The following is a 20,581-nucleotide window of genomic DNA, read 5'->3' on the forward strand; positions in this document are numbered from 1 at the left end:
TGCAGATCTCCTATGAAAACACACAGTTTGCTGACTATACGAAAAGTCAAATAGTTTCATTTTAAATGCATTAAAATACATTTAAAGACATTTTTAAATACAAAATATAAATAAATTATATATTTAATTTGGAAAAAAATATTCTAAAACACGAAACTTACCTGCATCTATACAGTGCTTTGTTGGTAAACTAAACACAAACAAACATTTCAGTCAAAAGCCTTCTTCAAATCAAGTCGTATTTTCATCAAATCACACATAAAAGCTACTCACGAACGTTGAACCGTCCTTAGAAATAACAATAGACACTTCTCGGACGACGGCGATTCACAAAGCTTTTTACGCAAATTCCGCCGCAGCGCCGCGCACAGAAGCGCCTCCCTCTACGCTCTTATCGCACACTGCGTCGGTAGGAGGCCGAGCCGAGTCGTTTGCTGAACGGATCAAACCCAAAACAAGCGTTGTAATTTTACCTTATCACCAATCAACAAGCGCCACCATTAAACGGATTTCACCCTCAATAACATAACCTGAGCATGGAGGAGCAGAAGGTAGGATCAGACGTCAAGAAATGCTGTTTTAATCTCTAATCCCAGGCTTTGGTGGCATATTTTGCTACACGGCTAATGTGACTAGCAGCTGCATTATTCCACATTCACTCTCGCTGTGTCTTTACGCGCAACAAATCTCTTCGTTTTGATCCAAACGTGTAGATTTATGGAACATTTAGCGCTGTGTTAAAGGAAGTTGGTGTTTAAATGGCAGTCTGTGTGGTGTGTGTGAAAGGCCCACCCTGTAGACCAGTGACAGGCAGCTTGATGGATCAGACCAAAACACATATCTCGTGTATATGTTCGTGATTGTGACGGTTGTATGTTGATGGACTAGGGAAAATGTCTATATTTTAAAGTCCTTCGAGTTGTCATCCTTCAGTATTCGTGTTTAAAACGTAAGTAGCCAACAAAATATATTTATATGTGTTTCTTTAGTGTCTTATTTAATGAAAGATGGTCTAAATTAGCATTAATTCTCCTTGTATTAGTGATGTGCTGTGGTAAAGGTCGAATTACACAGTTATTTTTCCACATAACTTAAAGGGATAGTTCACCCAAAATATTGTTATTGTTTACTCACTCTTTGCTTGTCACAAAACCTGTTTGACTTCCATTTTCTGTTGAACACAAAAGAAGATGTTTTTAAAAATGTTGGAAACCGGTAACCATTGACTTTCATAGTATTTGTTTTTCCTACTCTGGTTATCAATGGTTTCCAACATTCTTTAAAATATCTTCTTTTCTGTTTAACAAGAAAATCTTGAATGTTTGGTACCACTTCAGAGTAAAATTATTGTTTCTTTTTGGTGAACTTTCCCTTAAATCATTTTAGTTGTTACTGATGAACATAATTATCTTAAAGGAGTGTTCTGATTGTGTTGACTGTTATTAATGGTTTTATTCCCATTTTTATTAAGTTGAATGCTGATATTTTCTATAAATAACATGAAAAAAACACCAAGATGTGTATTACTAATGAGACACGATTTGATTATTAGAACATCTAATCTGAAAAGTATTCATATTAATCTCATTTAATTTAATTACATTAATATCTTAATTATTAAAAATATTAAAAATAAAAATCTTTTTTTTAACACAATCTCAATATTTATGTGAACAATGTTCAATAAAAAAAGCTGTTTAATTTCCAGATGATTTTTTTTGTAACATTTGTTTTTCCTACTATGGTTGTCAATAGGCCGTTCTGCCGGTATAAGATTCTGACCTTAAAAAGATACAAATATCACGGTATTGTGCTCCTTGCTCTAAAACATATTCTTTTAAAATATCTGAGTAAAAAACAAAAACTTTTTTCCCCTTTCGAAAGCAATATTTTTTATTTAAAATTTTTTTAAGTATTTTGAAGCAGTAAAAATAAAAAGCTAAATAATGGAAATGAATCATAGACCTCTGCTCTCTTCATTAGTTTCAAAAACACTGATTTCTTTGCAATTTAAAACGGCATCTGTGGATATTTTTTCTGCAGGAGATACTGATTTAGTAAAAAAAAAAAACATGTGAATAAAAAAATATTACACATAACGTAGAAACGGTATATTACAAAAAATTTGGTGGTTTTAAAACCTTGACCTTTCCAAAGCGCGGTATACCTTGAAAACTGATATCATCCCATGCCTAGTTGTCAATGGTTGCCAACATTCTTCAAAATATCTTCTGTTGTGTTCAACAGGAAAAAGAAAATCCTGAATGTTTGGAACCACTTCAGAGTAAAAACTGTCCCTTTAATATTTTTTGTTAAAACCATATTGATATACTTATCAACAACACTTCTCTGAGTGTTCTGAAAGTGGTTACTACGTTATTATGCATTTTTCCTTTTTATTAATTTAAATACTGAGATTTCCCTTAAATACCCACCCCAAAAAGTATATCATTTATTAGAATCATCTAATATTTGATTATTAGAACGTCAAATGTGAAAAATATTCAAATTAATCTTATTTAATTATATTAAACTCTTTATTCTTAAAAAACATTCAAAACAAAAAAATAATATTTTAAACACAACCTAAATATTAATGTGAAAAATTTTCAGATGATGTATTTTTTTTCTGCAGTGGTTTATCAGTTGACAAATATTCATGTTTTTCAATACAGTTCAGGTCAGTCATGTATTTGTAACAAAAGGATTTTGCCAACAATATAACTTCATAGATTTATTTATAGAAAACTTTGAGCAGTTCCAGCGTTATGGATGTGACATTTGCAGTAAAAATTCCAAACATAAATTCACAGAGAAAGTAGATGTTAACATTATATTGAAACAACTGTTTATTTACAAAACAACTGGTCCATTAACTCTGTGGTCAGAAAAATATTGATCTGTAAACACTTTTTAGATAAAAAAAAAAGAAAATAAGCGTGCGTTATGGACGTGACCAAAAAAGTCTGAAAGTTTACAGTATAGAAACTACTTTGTAGATATTCTGTAAATTAAACTGCACAGCCCGATAGAAATAATGCTAATCATAAGGATGAGAGTTGACTCACTTAAGAACAAACATGATTGATTAAATTTTATTTTACAATTTTGCATTTAAAAGGTAGAAACTTGGTATGAATGTGACATCTCTCTGTTATGGATGTAACGGATGGGAAATTGCCATTTGTGTGACTTTGGTAAATCAAATGTAATTGTTTGAAAACATTGACAGAGATATTTTTGAGTATTTTTAAAGTACTGTATAATACTTGCTAACACTCAAAAACATGAAAACTTATTAGCAAAGTGGGTAATTTGACAAACGTAGATAATTTGGCAAAAGCTTAATGACACTCCATACATACCACTGTTCAAAATGATCTAAACATGTAGATATTCAATAAATACAATTGGAAGAAAACAATATAATTCAAAGTGTATTTTATTTGGTCCTAAAGTCTGCATGTAATCAAAATGTATGTTTATTTTGCTAGCAGACATTGTTAGTCTTAAAGTGAACATTTCATCTGTGCAAGTTAATCCTAATAAAAAAAGAATGTTTTGTTTTTGATAATCTTTAACCAAACTCATTTGCCTTTGCTCAGGAACGACAATCCTTCTCTGATGATGTCAGTTTGAGGAAGTCTTAGCCACGATCCTCTCCAACTGCGAATGAAAGATGAGAGGAGGAGCACAAATAAACTCCCGCCCCCTACTCAAAATTCCCTTTTCAGTTGGAGATACACCATACTCTTAAAGTGTCTTTAAAGCATTTGCAGAAAGAATTTATTTTAAGTTATGTATTGCCATCAAATCAAGTTCGTTTTTAAAATGTTCTTTTTCTTAAAGTTTCTGACACAAAGCTTGGAATAAAGCACACAGCAAAATCAATCATGTTGATTTTAAATATGTGTGGAATACGTTACTTTTGTTGCCAGACTGTGTCTGTCTCTATTACTTTTGTTTCATGCAAAATCCTTTTGGTGTGCACCATAAAGCTAGGCCATTGTTGTTATATGCTGCTGTCTGATTATTTATACGAATCCACATTTGTGTTTAGATGAAAGATAAGATGTTCCACTTTAGTCTCTGCATTAGATTAAACCTACAAAATGAATTTTATATACAGAGAAAGCATATTAAATTCAGAGTAGTGTCAGAGTGTTTGATACTGTTTGGTAAAATCAAACGTCAAAATATGAGGAAATAATGTTCAGTCACCATTGAGTCTAATGGATATATTAATAAACAACAACATGCTTATTCTGATCTGATCTACATATATAACAGAACAAATCATCATACTAAATTTTATTATATTTTATATAATAAAACACTTGATGGTCTGAAGGATATAAGCAAAATATAAAAATTCAGAATAAGGATAAATGAAAACTGTGGTGTTGCTCTGTGATTGTTCATTATGTTTTTTTAATATGTCATTAAATTATTAGTAAATTATTTCTGTTTTAAATATGCCTGACAAAATTTGTTTTGGTATAGAAACAATTGTTTAACATACTGAATGACATGTTAGTAAATGTCTTCTGAAAAAAATGATGTTGGTTTGGTGAAACTGAACTGTTTCACGATAACAGAGGCCACATTGTGTTTTGGCATGCTTAGAAAAAGAAAATTAGAAAGTAAAAAACTCCAGACAGAATATCTGGCGTATGGTTGATTACTATGGCTTGTCTCTCTTTTTTCCCTTGTAAAAAACAATAAAAACAAGTCACACAATTGCACATACAATGACAGTAAATCTGACTAATTTTTTCATAATTTAAAGTCGGCATAAACCGGAAGTTGACTTTTATTTCTGAATGTTGATGTACTTCCTACAGAAACATGCTGTTTTTGACCATCATTTCCTCATAGCAAACTATTGGTAAAAAGGCTGTGGTTAAGAATATTGTGTCTGAAGCCGTCAAACTGGTTTCAACAGAGAAAGATCGCTACTCCAAACATGGAAGCAAATGGTCAATTGAAGTGGACTTAAAAAATTACCAAAGCAAACATTTTTTTCAGTGGATTAAGGGTTTTCTCCATACGATTTTAAATGAACCCTGGAGCGGTTAATTTGTGGTGAGAACATTATCTGAACTAGAACAGACCCAACCGCAAAAAGTACTGCACCTTTTTGGACTAATCTAGCTCCTGTTGTCCGATGCGCTGTGCATTATGGGATGTGGAGGAAAAATATTTGTTAATGGTGTTTTACCAACAATTTTGCAAAAACATTACCTGACGGATTATTGGTAATGATTCCAGATGACCATGTCGCAGTTTAGCTAAATGAATTCACACCTCCTCCTAAAGTGAATTGAGATGCGCCTTCGCCGTTTGCAATGCATTAAAACATTGTTTTCCAGCCACAGCCGCGCTTCATTCTCAAAATGTATAGTTTATCAAACTGTACAAACTATATACTATGCACGAATCAGCCAACGCAGTCATCCCTCCATAGTAAAAAGCGACAGTTTGTGTCTGCCGGTTTGTTTATTTGCGGGAGTTTAATGGTATTTTCCTGCACGTTAATTCTGACTAATCGAAAAGCAGATTAGGAAATACGTTTAATAACATCTGGCCAATGAACTTGCGCGGATTTATTGTTCACCTTAAATATAACAATGTGTAGTAGCAAAATAAACTTTGTAAATTTTACGTGACTAAAAGCAAAAATGCTTACATTTTCAAAATATTTTAAATCATTAAAAAAAAGACAAAAAAAAGACAAAAAAAAAATATATATATAGTATAAATCCTAATTCGTAAAGGCATTTCAGGCTTTGTACATTTAAAATGGCAACAAATGTGTCTAAATTACGCAAGCAAATAAATGTTTTCCACATGACCAAATGGGTCACACTGCATACTCCAGTTTATAGACATATGTGTGTTTTTCACACTGAAAAGAAAGAGCACAAGGTTTTATCGTTTGTAAATGATTTTGAGGAGAGGAACAATATTCTGCTAGAATCAGGGCCAGGAAATACAGTTTCAGCAAGACAAAGACATTGTCTTATATTTAAGATATTGGTTTCCAAATATAAAACACTTATAGATATTGATATCAGCCAAATTATCTATATCAATGTATTTTCCACATTAAAGTTATGTTAAATCATATTCCATATAATAACAGTGACTATTGTTATTATTTAGCTACAAGTTTGCCACGTTTGTTTTAATTTTAAGTATGTTTTACCCTAACTTCAGTTTTAGGGGTGTAGAAATTGTTCAGTGGTAGTCAATGTTTTGCTATTTAAGCTATTAATAGTAATCCATGCAGTCTATAATTTTATGCACTGCTTGTTCAAACTGCTTAATTAAAATGAGCTGAAACAACACAGTTTTTGAGTTTTTTGGGACAACCTAATTGTTTATGTAAAATCCACTTAAATGTGTCAAACAATTAAGTTAACCTAATTGATTTGTGTTGGGACAACATGAAGGAATTGTGTGGACCCAGCATTTTTTTTGCAGTGTGTCATCTGTGCATTTCACAGTTGGTTCATGCAAATGTCCAGTGTTGATCAATAGAATAGTAGCTTGCTTTCAAAGTTGCAGCATTATTTGCACCTGTTTACAGTATGATGTTCCTTTTCTCTGCAGTTGTAGGGTCTTTGTGGCTTGAGGTGTGGGAGCGAGGCTGCTCCCTGATTCCCCCGGTGGTCCCCTGCCCCCCGCCCTCCTGGACGGCCCCGAAATGACCACAGGGGAGTGTTGCCACCTCCCAGGCTCCCTGTGTGACTGCACTGGCAACGCTGCCCTGTCAAAAACCGTGGAGGAGGCTGACAACCGCCGGGCCCAGTACGTCACCCAGGTCACGGCCAAAGATGGACGCTTACTATCTACTGTTATCAAAGCCCTGGGCACCCAGAGGTAAACCGATGCAAATGAGAGATGCATTGCAAACATTTTTGACAAATCATCACATTGGAATTACAAAGTTCTACCACATACAGTGGTGTAAAATAAAAATTAACACCCTTACCTATTTCTTATTTGTTTGCATGTTTGTCACACTTTGTTTCAGCTCATCAAACAAATTTATATATTCAATAATACAAGTAAACACATCAATGCAGTTTTTATTAAGGGAAAACAAGATAAAAAACTACGTAGCCCTGTGTGTTTGCCCCCTTTTGTTTCTGGTTTATTACACCTGAGTTCAATTACTATCTTCACACCCTTGCCTGATTACTGCCACACCTGCTTGCAATCAAGAAATCACTTAAATTGGTAAGTGAAGTATACCAAAAGATCCTCGAAAGATAGACATCGTGGCGAGATACAAAGACATAAAAAAAAAGAGAAACAATTAAAATTTTATTCAATCATTCGGCTTAGTCCCTTTATTAAACTGGGGTCACCGCCGCAAAATGAACCACTGACTTATCCAGCACATATTTTACGCAGCGGATGCCCTTCCAGCCGCAACCCATTACTGGGAAATTTTTTTTTAATTTAAAATTAAATTAAATTAAAATATAAATACAATTGTAATATACTTGTTTACATTATGTAAAAAATTATGTATTTCTTTTTTATTAAGTCGTATGTTTTGGGCCTTTTTATGTTTTTTAGAAAACAAAAAAATTTGGAATGCAAAGTAAAAGGCTAACTTGGTTTTATTTTTTTATCAATGTTCTATTTGAGCCAATCAGCACCTTGACTGCACATGGGAGAACCAATCAGAGGCCCAAAAGAGTTTAAATTCATGCCACTAGCAGATAGAATATTATAGTCCTGCATTGAAAAGAATTAAAGGAATACATTTTTACATATGGATGACTTTACTTTGGATGAGCCAAAGTATGGAGCACTTGTACACACTTGTGCATGGAGATGATTTATTGTTATGACTTTATGCATATTTAGTGAGCTGAATAGGAACATTTTTCATTGTTGGATAGTATCAAATAAAAAAACAAACACTTTTTTTAATGACAAGTTCTTGCATACATTGTAATTATATGTAATATATTATATTTAAGTGGGGAAATATTTTGAAGTATATATGCATGTGGATGTGAAAAAACTTTGCTGAAACTTCATTTTTTTACTGAATTTTAAAATTCTTAACATTTAAATTTTACAATATTAAAGCCTAAAAGGTCAAAAAGCTAGCAAGTTAATTGAATAATAATCAGCGCATTATTTCATCATACTGATCTCTTGAGAAAAGAAAGGCTATTACGGTAGCTGTTTCCTATCGAAACCATATTAAAGGCATACTATGATTCCTTCTATGATGATTAATTACTCTGAATATTCATAATCAAATTTAATGTGTGTATTGGGCAAAATATTTAACACTGTTTTATAAAAGCACTAAATTTGACAAATATGTAACACAATTATTCAAACATAAATAAACTATTTGGGTTTCTTGAGAATTCATTCAATTAATTTGCAAGATGGAACCTTATATTACCAATTTCATCTGTTCCAAACGTCCCAACTTGCAATTTTAAAAAGATTTTTATGTTGTTCATTTATAGGCTCTTTCATTTTCTTGTATAAATGTTGTTTAATACCCTACATATGTTTCCTGTATAATTTTAGTTCAACTTTAATCTCAAAACTGTTAGAGCTTTATAATTCCACACGATGAGGCATTCAGTGAAGTAGCATAGATGTAAAGAAGTTCTTTCTCCTTTGTTAGTGATCGGCCAATTTGTCGGATCTGCCACGAGGGTCAAGACGTGTGCAACAGCGAGGGTCTCCTGTCCCCGTGCGACTGCACTGGCACGCTGGGCACGGTCCACAAGAGCTGCCTGGAGAAGTGGCTTTCATCATCAAACACCAGCTACTGTGAGCTGTGCCACACGGAGTTTACCATTGAGCGCCGGCCTCGACCCCTCACAGAGGTAACAAAGGTCAATGCCTTCAGCCACGTCTGCATGGCTCTGCCTCACCTTACCTTTCTCATGGCCAGTACCTATAAAATTGTAGACAATGTTATCAATATTTTTTCCAAGAAACAAATAGGTGGATGGAAACATGGATAATGATGTATTTTGGCACTGATGTTAATTTTAATTATCGATAATTACTTGTCATTTTTCAACAGTGGCTCAGGGACCCAGGCCCCCGGAACGAGAAGCGCACCCTCTTCTGTGACATGGTGTGCTTTCTGTTTATAACACCCCTGGCAGCCATTTCAGGCTGGCTGTGTCTACGGGGTGCACAAGACCACCTGCACTTCAACAGTCGTCTGGAAGCGGTTGGACTCATCGCTCTGACCATCGCACTCTTCACCATCTACGTCCTCTGGACTCTGGTAGTGTATTGCAGATCTGTGGTTTTATTCTAAAACAGATTCATTTTAAGCTCCATTTTCACCCAAAATCAGAAGGGATTTTTTTTTTATTGTACTTTTTGTTATTGTGGTAATTGACACATTTTTGCAAACATTTGGAAACATTTTTGCAAAAAAACTAATAATATTTTCATTGCCAGAATGCAAAAAAAAAAACCACACACTTTCATTATCATAGTACAAAATATCTTGTTCTCATTACATCCCAGGAAAAAAAAATCACAATATTAGTGATTAGTGCAAAACGTCTAGTTCTATCATAATGCAATTTTTTACTGTAATAAAAAATACTGCATTCATTACCATAATGCAAAAAAATCCTGTTCTCATTAATATAAATCAATGAAATTTAATTTTCATTGTTGCAATTCAAGACAAATCTTCTTCTCATTACCGCTATGGAAAAATGTCTCATTGTCATTACTGAAATGCAAATAAATTCCCCAAATTCACCCAAATCAGAAGGAAAATTAAAAATAGTGCCTTTTCTTATTTTAAAAATTTACATATATTTTTACAAATTCCTTTTTTGTTTTTGCTTTCTCATTACCAGAATGGAAAAATAAAAACACATTTTCATTACTGTAATGCAAAATACCTGGCTCTCATTACAATCCTGCAAAAAAAATAATAATAATCATGTTATCATTACTGAAGTGAAAGATCATGTTATCATTACTGAAGTGCAACACGTCTTGTTCAACTATAATGCAAACATTTTTGTTCTCTTTACAGTAATGAAAAATACTGCACTCCTTACCGTAATGCAATAAAGATATAACTCTCATTACTGTAATGCAAAAATATCCTGTTCTCATTACTATAAATCAATTAAATTGTGTCTTCATGACTGCAATTTAAGACAAATCTCATCATTACCGCAATGCCAAATAATATTATTGTCATTACTGAAATGTAAATAAATTCCCCAATTTTACCCGAAATCAGAAGGAAAATTTAAAATAGTACTTTTTGTTATTGTGGTAATTGACACATGTTTTTACAAACTCTTTTCCCCCATATTACTTCTCACTACCAGAGTGCAAAAATAGACACATTTTCATTACCGTTGTGCAAAATATCTTGTTCTCATTATAATCCTGGAAAAAAGTTATCATTATTTAAGTGCAAAATGTCTTTTTCTATCATAATGCAATTGTTTTTGTTCTTTTTACTATAATGAAAAAATACTGCACTTACATAATAGAATAAAGATATGATTCTAATTAGTATTGCAAAAATATTCTGTTCTCATGAATATAAAACTATTAAATTTTGCTTTCATTTCTGCAATTGAAGACAAATCTTCTCCTCATTACCGCAATGCCAAAATGCCTTACTGTCATTACTGAAATGAAAATAAATTTCCCAATTTCACCCAAAATCAGAAGCAAAATTAAAAATAGTACTTTTTGTTGTTGTGGTAATTGACACGCATCTTTACAAACTCTTATTTCTTTATTTGCATTACTTTAACGCAACAAACAAATTGCATTCTCATTATCCGAATGCAAATATATAAACACATTTTCATTACCGTATTGCAAAATATTTGGTTCTCATTGCAATCCTGCAAAAAAATTGTTATCATTACAGAAATGCAAAACGTCTTGTTCTACTATAATGCAAACATTTTTTGTTCTTTTTACTGTAATGAAAAAACATCACACTTCTTACCATATTGCAGTTAAGATATAACTCTCATTACTGTAATGCAAAAAATGTCCTGCTGTCATGAATATAACGATGATATTTTGTTTTCATTTGCCACAAATCTTGTCTTTAGTATTCAGTATTTTTCATTACCGCAATGCAAAAATATTTCATTCTCATTACTAAAATGCAAATAAATTTTAATAAACACAAAAATTGCAAATAAATGTAAATATTTTAATGCCACTGGACTAGATTAAATTATCTTTATTGAGATCTGGAAAGTGGAGTGTTCCTAATTTTGTTTTTTATAGTATACTTCTAATTTTAGCGTCAAATGTCACCCAGAATTCCAGCATGATAATTTCATCCAGCAATCTGATCTTAAAACCAAAAATGTACAAATATATTCTCCTTGTTTTGCAGGTCTCATTCCGCTACCACTGTCAGTTGTACTCGGAATGGAGACGAACCAATCAGAAAGTCCGTTTGCTCATTCCCGACACCAAGGGTGCGCACTCAACCCAGCATTCCTTGCTTTCCACAAAGCTGCTGAAAAAGACAGCAGATGAGACCATAGTATGAGAGATGTGGTGCGGGGGAACGAGGAACAAGATGGTGGTATTAGCGTGCTATAGGTTCTTGACGCAGCGTCGTCAATTCGAGCCGCAGCACTTTTGGATGCATTCTTTTCTATTTAATCCTTTTTATCTAAATATGTGAGCACTTCATTTGATTTTCACCCGTCGATTTTAATGTTTTCTTTTTGAGCCTTTATAAGTGTGTCATTTGAAGAATCCATTTATTTATTAGGGGGCTCCAACAGCCAGGCTGAGGCCCCCCCCCCATACCATTCAGTATGCATTGTATTTGAAACAATCGGAAATCTTACTTATGTGTATAGACGATTCCTTTGAGCACAGCGCCGAGGGATTGCGACTCAAGTACATATGCGGCTGCTGAAGCTTAAAACCAAACCTTTCTTTCGTTTTCGATGTATCGTTTTTCTACTCATCTACCTTCAAGTACTTTCCATCTCAACCAGACGGAGTCGCTGCTGAGTGATTCTCTTAGTCATTGCGACTCATATACGATTTAGTCGAGATATAAATGTGTAAATATATACACACTTAAGCAAACGAGTAAGCTCTAAGCTTCGATTAACATGGGTATTACAGGGCCATCGTGCTTTGTGGCCCGGGAGATGAATGTGGAGGCTGGTGTATTTCTGCAGCGGCGTAGCGAACATTTCAAAAAAGGTTTACGAATATTAAAAAAACAAAAAGAAAGTGCAATAACTCGCCGCCATTGACACACGCAGGTTTTTATGCATGCCTGTTTTATTTTGCAAATCTCATCAGATTGGTGACTGTTCACGAGTTTCGGTTTTGCGAGGGAAGGATGGTCACCGAACAACGTAAAACAGCATGCGGTGGTTTAAAAAGTCGTAGCACTTTCTAACAACGTAGCCTATAGGTGTGCGATGATCAAATGTAGATACGTGTTCGCTTTTGGGATGCAAAATATGTGGCAACTTTATATGTTGTGGTAAGTGCAGATGCAAACAGACCTCTACAATTCATTGTTCTGAATTACTTTTAATTCTTTTTTTATTATTATTATTATTGGTTAGTGTTTGAAGACGAATGTGTATGTGTGTGTTTACAGTATGCATTTTGTAAGCTCTGGCTCTTTGTGCTGTTTACTTAGCATCGAACGGCTGAAGTTGAGAAAGGCATACTTGGGATTTTGTAGCAGTTTACCTTGTTGGAGGATGCAGGTCAAGTCACAGGGAAGGTAGTGGTTGTGAAGCTAAACATCATTGCCAGATCAGTAATAAAACCGTCATTCAGGAATGACACTACAGTATCAAGCAAATCAGTCTTTTAGTGCTGTCTTATTAGTGCAAGAAGAATCTGCAAGCATCAGAGCTTTAAGTTCCCTATAGTGGCGTCTTGTCTGAAAGCGTAAGGGTTCATTGGGATATGCAGTAATACTTGCACATTTGCCGATTCTGGACTTTTTTGCGCCTTATGCACTCGCTGTGAAAGATTTAGGTCAGAAATTGTGAGATTTGTGAAGTTAAAGTTCACTGGAGATGTTTTAATGACTCGCCTTCATGTCGCTTGACTCCTGTTGTTTTAATCATAAAGCATTACTTGCAGTGATCATTTATGAAGCTTCAAAATCTAATTTTAAACAACTGATACTAAATGTGCTCTTTTCCAAAGTTCTTATAATAGTTTTGTGCATAAACTGAAATTAAATCAAAGGGATTAGCTTTAAAATCTTATTTGTCTTCATATTCAAAGCTATTTTTTTTGTTTTGTTTTTTAAAAAACTTCCCAGGTTCTGCAGGGTTGCAATTTCCCGAATTTTATTGCCAATCCTAAGCCAATTGTAATCGATAGTCTTGGTTAAATTTTGGAATTTTCCGAACAAGCGCAGAGCCCGGGGGTCCAGAGTGAGTGCTCGGGCTTGGCCCTTCTTGGTCCATTCAAAACTATTTTTGAAGTAATTATAACTTTCTGGTTCTTTTTCTGTCACATGATAAAGTTTTTTTAAGATGTAGGTCAAGTTAAAGAAGTAAAATCTCACTCTTCTGAGTTTAAATGTTAACAAACATCCACTTAATTTGGAAAGTGCTTATTTTACAACTCCTTATAGTTGAGTCTCATGGTCTGGTGTCAGCACTTTTAGCTTAGCTTTGCATAAGTCATTAAATATGATTAGACCAATAGCATCTCGCTCAAAAAAAAAAAGAATGAAAAAAAGATTTTTTAATAATAATTCAATAATTCTTCAATTTAAAGCATGACTCTTCTGTTCTACATTGTGTACTATGATTGACAGAAATTGAAATGTTCATATTTTCTAGGCTAATATGGCTAGGAATAGGGATGGGGTGATATTCTTTAAAACGACAGGGCCCAAACTGACCATAGAGTTAGACATATAAACAGAAGTAGAAAGTTTCGGGAACTACGTCATTTCATTAATATCATTCAATATTTTTTAACTAATTATTTTATTTGTATTTTTATTTTTTAAGAATTTTTAAAACCATTCAGTTTTTTTTTTAATCAAACTTTGATGCATCACTTGCTTTTGTCCATCTCTCTGACAGTTTTACAGTTTTATAAAAATATTAATGATAGGCTTAACACAGACTTGTGCATACACAGTTAGTGAGCTTGCGGAGTGGCGGAGAAAACCAAACAGGTTTATTTCTCAAATGAACAGCGTCAATGCCCGATGCAACAAAGGCAACAAGTTGTTTTCTTGCATAAGCGGATACGCAAGCAGTCTGGCTACGCATCTTTCAAAAGTACATTGACTGCAGAAAGACAAATGAAAAGTTTTCGACTACCTAGCTAAAGATACATCATCCACATCGTTAGGCTAGCAGTTAATCACATAAGGTCTCTCTAAAGTAATATAACATTAATAAAATAGTATTTTTTGTGCAGTAGACTAAATAAATCTTAATCTCTAAAAATGCTTTTACATGAGTGTATTTACAAATATTGCCTATGAATAGCCTAATAATAAACTATGCTTATTAAGAAATTTTAACAGCTTATTTTTACATTGTTAACTCCCAAAACACCATTAACTCATTTATGTAAACATGTGAATAAAAAATCCTAAACATTATCTGATTATTTAACTGCATTTTGCAACTCTAAAAGGGTATTTTCAGCTGCAGGGAGGACAATAAACCAAGAAAGATTCTGACTTCTGCCAGAAAAGTCAAACAAGTAGATTTTTCTCCATAAGAATGGCTAAAAATTGAGTCTTTTACAGGAAAATTTGTATTTATTTGTTTTATAATCATTGATTTTGTTTTATTTTACATTAAAAGCGTAATATTAAAATAAAATATTGTTAATTCTGTTCAATTTGTTTTTGTTTTTTCATGAAAAAAAGTACCGATGAGAGAACCATTAAAGTACCAAACCGAAAAGTGGTATCGATAAAAGTAGTAATATCGTTAACCTTAACGATACCCATCCCTAGCCAGGAACTATACTCTTATTCTGGCCGAATGATCAAGGAAATTTACAGCTTTACCATGGTTATTATGCAGCGCCTGCAAGTAGTCCCCAATACTAAGCAATTAGAAAATAGCAACGTTTTATTTTGCCAGTATTGGTACACAATGTAACTACAAAAGAGGGCTCTTCTACAGGTTTAGCGGGAGAAGCTTAGCAGAGGTTTAGCTTAGCTTAGCATAAATCAATGAATCTGATTAGACCATTAGCATGTCAATAAAAAAAAAGGTTTACATAATTTTCCATTATCTAAACCTTTTTTTGGAGTGAGATGGAGCCCCCGCTGAACTCCTAGTTCAGCTAAATGTGATCAAAATGTTAAAATTCGACTGTTTAACTGTTGTAAAATGAGCCTATTTTTGAAAAAGTGGAGTGTTTACCTAAGGTTATGACTTTTTTGTTGTCATTTAGTATTGGCAGCAAGTTAATAATTCTCTCTTTTTTGCACAATTGTGTCAGTATTAAGAATGAAAGCTTCTAAAATGTGCGGATTTTTAAATATTCAATCAGAATTATATGAAAAAACAGCAAGGAAAATTAAAAAGAGGATAAATAAAAATTAGGGTGAATCAAGAAATTAATGCTATTTTTTTTTTTTTTTTTTAATAATAGTTTGTATGCATGCACTACATTATTTAAAATCTGATTACATAATCCAGATTACATGTAATCAGTTATTACCCAACACTAAAAATAGCATGCGAGTTTGAGATGACATGAGGGTGAGGAAATAATGACAGAAATTTACATTTGGGCTGAACTGTTCCTTTAAGGCAAATAAAATGAGCTACCTAAGAAACGTAGGTCCACGAATTCTTTTATTGTACAAAATCTGATGCGTCTCAGTTGTAAATGTGTAGATAAACCGATGTCTCTGTTATTAAGAAGTGTTGTGTGCTGTAGGTCCAGGGTGTGTATGTATGTGTGTATGTATGTATGTGTGTGTGTGCGTGGAGCAGACAGGCCCGTGAATGTCTGGATAATTTGCTGACCACTTGCTTTTAAAGGACGCAGCTGCGCTTTTAGATGGCGAAACAGCGCTGATGAGTTCAGGGCCACATAAAAAAAAGTGAGTTTGAAACCAAAAGGTGCTTCTCTAGTTGGAAATTCAAACGTTTACCAAATTCATCCAACCACCAGTCTCTTGTTAGCAGTTTGTTTGGAGAATGGGAGAGATGCCACTAAAAAGGAAGAAAAACTCATTTCAGATAATTCAGAAAAAGCATTTTCTTCTCTAAAAGGGGAAAAAGTTGTGCAATAGATTAACAAATATATAATGGCATTATTTGTTTGTAATTATTTTGATATTATTAAAGGGTTATATTAATAATCCATCTTTATCGCCATCGTCTTGCTCAGTGTTTTCAGAAGGAGGTTGCTCTTTTGTGCTGATTTGAACTATTAAATCAAACCACAAATGGTGGGTTCGGATCATCATCGAGGGGCAACTTTACTAGCTTACCTGCTAACTCGAGGAATGCTGTCTGATTGTTGTGCTTCCACCGGCTTTCTTCACTTTTTAGGCCATTCCCTGGTTATTTTGCAATGTAGGGTAACACATCGAGAGTGCAATTTCCAAAATATTACAATGCAATTCTTACCTATAACCTTAACAATACATGTATGATATAAGCATAGATGTAGATGTTGTTGCATATGAAGGACGTTCGGAGGAGAGGGTTAATTATGACTCGTTTTATTACTATTTTTTTCGGGAACTTGCAGTGGATGCCGATGAGCTGGCCATTATATGCAACCCTGCAAGAGCAGTTCAGCAGCTCAAATGATGTTGTTATAAAACCGGACCTATCTGTTCCTCAACTGCATGCTTTCTTATTTAAGTACAATGACACTTTCACTAATTTAAGATGGGAAACATGGTTTCTGTTTTAAATTTCTGAGGGAGGTTTTTCACTTTTGTTGCAGTTTTCTAAAGGGAGACATTTCCTATTGGGTGTCTTTCTGGATATGAACTTTTAAGCACGTTCACATACGTTTGTTTGATTCAGTTGAAATCTCTCTGATTTTGCCAGTGTGTGTTTTAATGTATTCATACTGTATGTATCATTTTTATTTGCTTCTGTTTTGTTTTCATTTATTCATCCGGCACAGGATTTTTATCACTCGGAACTTTTTGAAAATACTAATGTTTATGTTGTGCAGTGGCTAAGAGAAAGATGTCTGTAATGTCCTCACCAAAATAATTTGGTGCTTGAAATCAGCCAAGAAAAGTGTGCAAAGCAAATTAAAAAAGTGATGCTCTGGATCTGTTAACTGTGGTGGTGTTTTTCTGTTACAGAAGTGGTCATAGTTTCATAATTAGCCTACTTTAAACCACTTCTAATGAGTGAATGTTGAATTTTAATGCTGAATGTTGCCAAAAATTGTGAATTTAAGCCGAGAAATGGCGTTTCCATCAAATCCATCATTCAAATCAATTACAAATGACTCTATCCAGCCAGCTAATGGATAATTTGATCATTAGAACATGAATGGAAATGTAATATTTTTCTTTAAAGATATTTACCTTGATGTTTATTTGCTTCAGTCGCCTCAATTCACCAGGGGCCTCATGTATCAATGCTGCGTACGCACAAAAACTTTGTGTACGATAGGTTTCACGCTCAGAATCTCTCGTTTGGATTTACTAACGATGAAATGAACGTGGGAATGTGCGCAGCTCCACGCCTACTTCATGGCTGGCGTACACACATTTTTTGGGCATGTCTGTTTTTTTCCATTGGCGACTCCTAGAGGCAATTGTGTTAAATTGCACTCTACAAAGTGTCTGAGCCGTGGTGCAATGGCAGCTGTATGACCGGCTCATCTGCATGTCTAGCAGGTATATAAGGTTTCCATACCATGCAGTTGACCAGCCAAACATTAAAGCGCAAGCATTAAAGTATTCCCAATGTAATCGGAACAATCTACTGCACACACATTGCTATAAAGGCCCCTGTACATTTCAGTCTGTTTTTTTTTTAAATCTTTTTTTGCTGTTATTCACCTCATTTTTTATTCAATTAAGCATTTGTGACATTTTAAGAACTAATCTTTGCTGGATCAGCTTGTCGGGTGGTGATCATAACCACACTTTTTTGATGCATCATAAAATAGTTCCTACAATATTGTCAAAGTGCTTACCATACTATTTTACTAAGAAGTATTTATTTACAAATTTGGATTTAAACTGTAGGCAAAGAGCATAGTAAGCTCTTTGCTGTAGGCAAAGTCCCTTTATGGCAAGTCATTTCACTCGGCGGCCATCTTTAAAACACCTCTCGGGTAGTATGCTCAGGGATTCTAAATGGGGAAACATCAAATTCTCCAAAACTGTTTTCAAGGCTTACCGTTGAATTTCATTTGAGGAATCACTAACAAAATTGAACATCAACTGTGTCTTTAGTTTCATTTCTAAACATCCAAATCAGACAAAACATGCAGAAACTCACATCTGGTAAAAGCCCCTCACCCGGACTATCATCAATCTGTAGCGATCGATGATTGGCTTCTGTTCTAGAAGGTGGGCCATATTCGCCATATAGCGATCGATGATTGGCTCTTGTACGAGTGACATGTCTTCTGTATTCTAGAGTCTTCGCTGTAGGTTAATCCAGTTTTATAGATATTGTAATGAGATTAGGATTTTTTAAAAATAAATAATGAAATGTGCAAAAAAAAGCTAATTTTTAAATACAAATTTGTTATCATCCATCATTTAAAACAAAACATGAATCTGGAAAAATTTGTTTTAAAATTAAAAATAAATAACTAGATACTATATTTTACTGAGGTAATGTTTAACCGGATAGAAAGTAATAACAAACTTTCAGCTCATTCAACTTTCCCCAGTCACAATGAATAATTACAATTTTGTTTTGTCTTAAAGTCTTCTTCTAACTTTTACAATTTATGATGGTATAGCAGTCAAAAATGGGATGAATGAGTTAAGCAGGTCGCACACCAGAAGCGCCGCTCGGCGGCGCGCCGCGCAGCGCCACGCAGCGCCATGTATTTTAGAATTCTAAACATAGGTTTCTATCAGGATACACACACCGGCGCCGCAAGTCGGCGGCGCCCGGCGACGGCTCAGGACGCAGTTCATTTTTCAGCCGCGCCACAGAGCGCCATCTGATTAGTTTCATGTTAAATATCATTCGAATGTGCGCGTCTGGTGTGCGATACTTTAATCTGTCATGTACGCGCCGTGTCGCGGCGCTTCTGGTGTGCGACCTGCTTTAGGGGTCAAATTCTGGACTCTCAGTGGGGGGTGGGTCTTTTGGGCTTGTGTAGGGGGATACAATGATAATGAATGTAAAAGTATAGTTTGTTCATCCACAAAGAGAACAAAACGTACCAAGATAGCAAAGAATCCTGGCCCAGAGTTGGCATAACTCTGGCACAGCAGGCATTCATCCATTATGTGGGCCAAACATGGCCCTGGTTTGGCAGTGGTGGCACCGTCTTTTAAGGCGGCACACAATACTTGGGCCAGATGTAAAATGTAGTTTTTTGGCTCAAATGTTAATAATTGATATGTGGGCCTTGTAAGTTTGGCTTGTCTTGACCCAAATTTAAAATATTTTTTTTTTATTTTCAAATAAAGAAAAAAAATCTACTAATCAGGTCACTTTGAGAAAACGCAGACCCATAGCGAGCTAAAAGCGCAGTAATTTATGGGTTTATCAATTTCATTGCAGTCGTGACACGCCAACATATCTGGCCCACTTCAGGCTCAGTTATGGGTTATTAACTAGGCTGAGACCTGACCCAGATATGGTCCATGTTTGCGCCAATGGTTTGCGCCCTGTCTGGAAGCCAGACTTGGTCCAGTAATATACCATAATTCACTGTGGCATGTGGGCCATGCAAAAGCAGATTGTGTGGGCTAGAGTTGGGCCAGAGATATTTTGCTATGTGGGTATGGATCCCCATGGCTTATTCAAACATTTGTCAAAATATTGTGTTGAACTCCGAAAAAAAAAAAAAAAAAGACTCATTGGAACCACTACAAGTAAGTCCAAAATGTGTTTACATCACATATATGTTTGTACATCATTAATAAACACTAGAGTATTTGTAATGCTAACATCTAATTTCAGCTTACGGCTAATGTACGTTGGCAATTGGAATGGTGGAATTTACAAATTAAGAGCTACAGTTTTAGGCGTTTATAATTATTTGAGCATGAAATAACCTTAACCTGTTTTATAATTATTTTATAAACAAATATACAAAGTTAAGTCTACAAAAGTAAACATATTAATGTAAAACATAGAACAAATCTGGTCTGTTATCCATTTTGTTGAACATTTTGTTGAACATTTATTTAGAAAGATACATTTGGTACACATCATTTACAATAATCATTAGATTATTTAAAATGCTGTCAATGAAGAATAAAAAAAAGCAAAATAAGAGTAAAAAAACTAAGAAATATCAAATTGAGAGTGAAGAGGGCAAAATAAGAAGATAACAGTGATTAAGAGATTTAAGAGTATGTTTTAAGTGCTTTCTTGTTAAGTGAATCTGGAATTTAGTAATA

At 34.2% G+C, this 20,581-nt stretch overlaps 1 protein-coding gene across 1 annotated transcript; it reads left to right on the forward strand.

Moving 5' to 3' along the window:
• The first annotated feature begins 398 nt into the window (after positions 1-398).
• Positions 399-12,254, forward strand: marchf2 (membrane-associated ring finger (C3HC4) 2). Its single transcript, NM_001044790.2, is given in 5 exon segments — positions 399-551; positions 6,616-6,885; positions 8,672-8,876; positions 9,080-9,289; positions 11,408-12,254. Coding segments are annotated over 4 exon segments (750 nt in total). The 5' UTR covers positions 399-551; positions 6,616-6,709; the 3' UTR covers positions 11,567-12,254.
• The last annotated feature ends 8,327 nt before the right edge of the window (positions 12,255-20,581 follow it).

This window comes from Danio rerio, chromosome 22 (genome assembly GCF_052040795.2).
Source record: "Danio rerio strain M-AB ecotype USA chromosome 22, GRCz13ab, whole genome shotgun sequence".
Classification (NCBI taxonomy): Eukaryota; Metazoa; Chordata; class Actinopteri; order Cypriniformes; family Danionidae; genus Danio; species Danio rerio.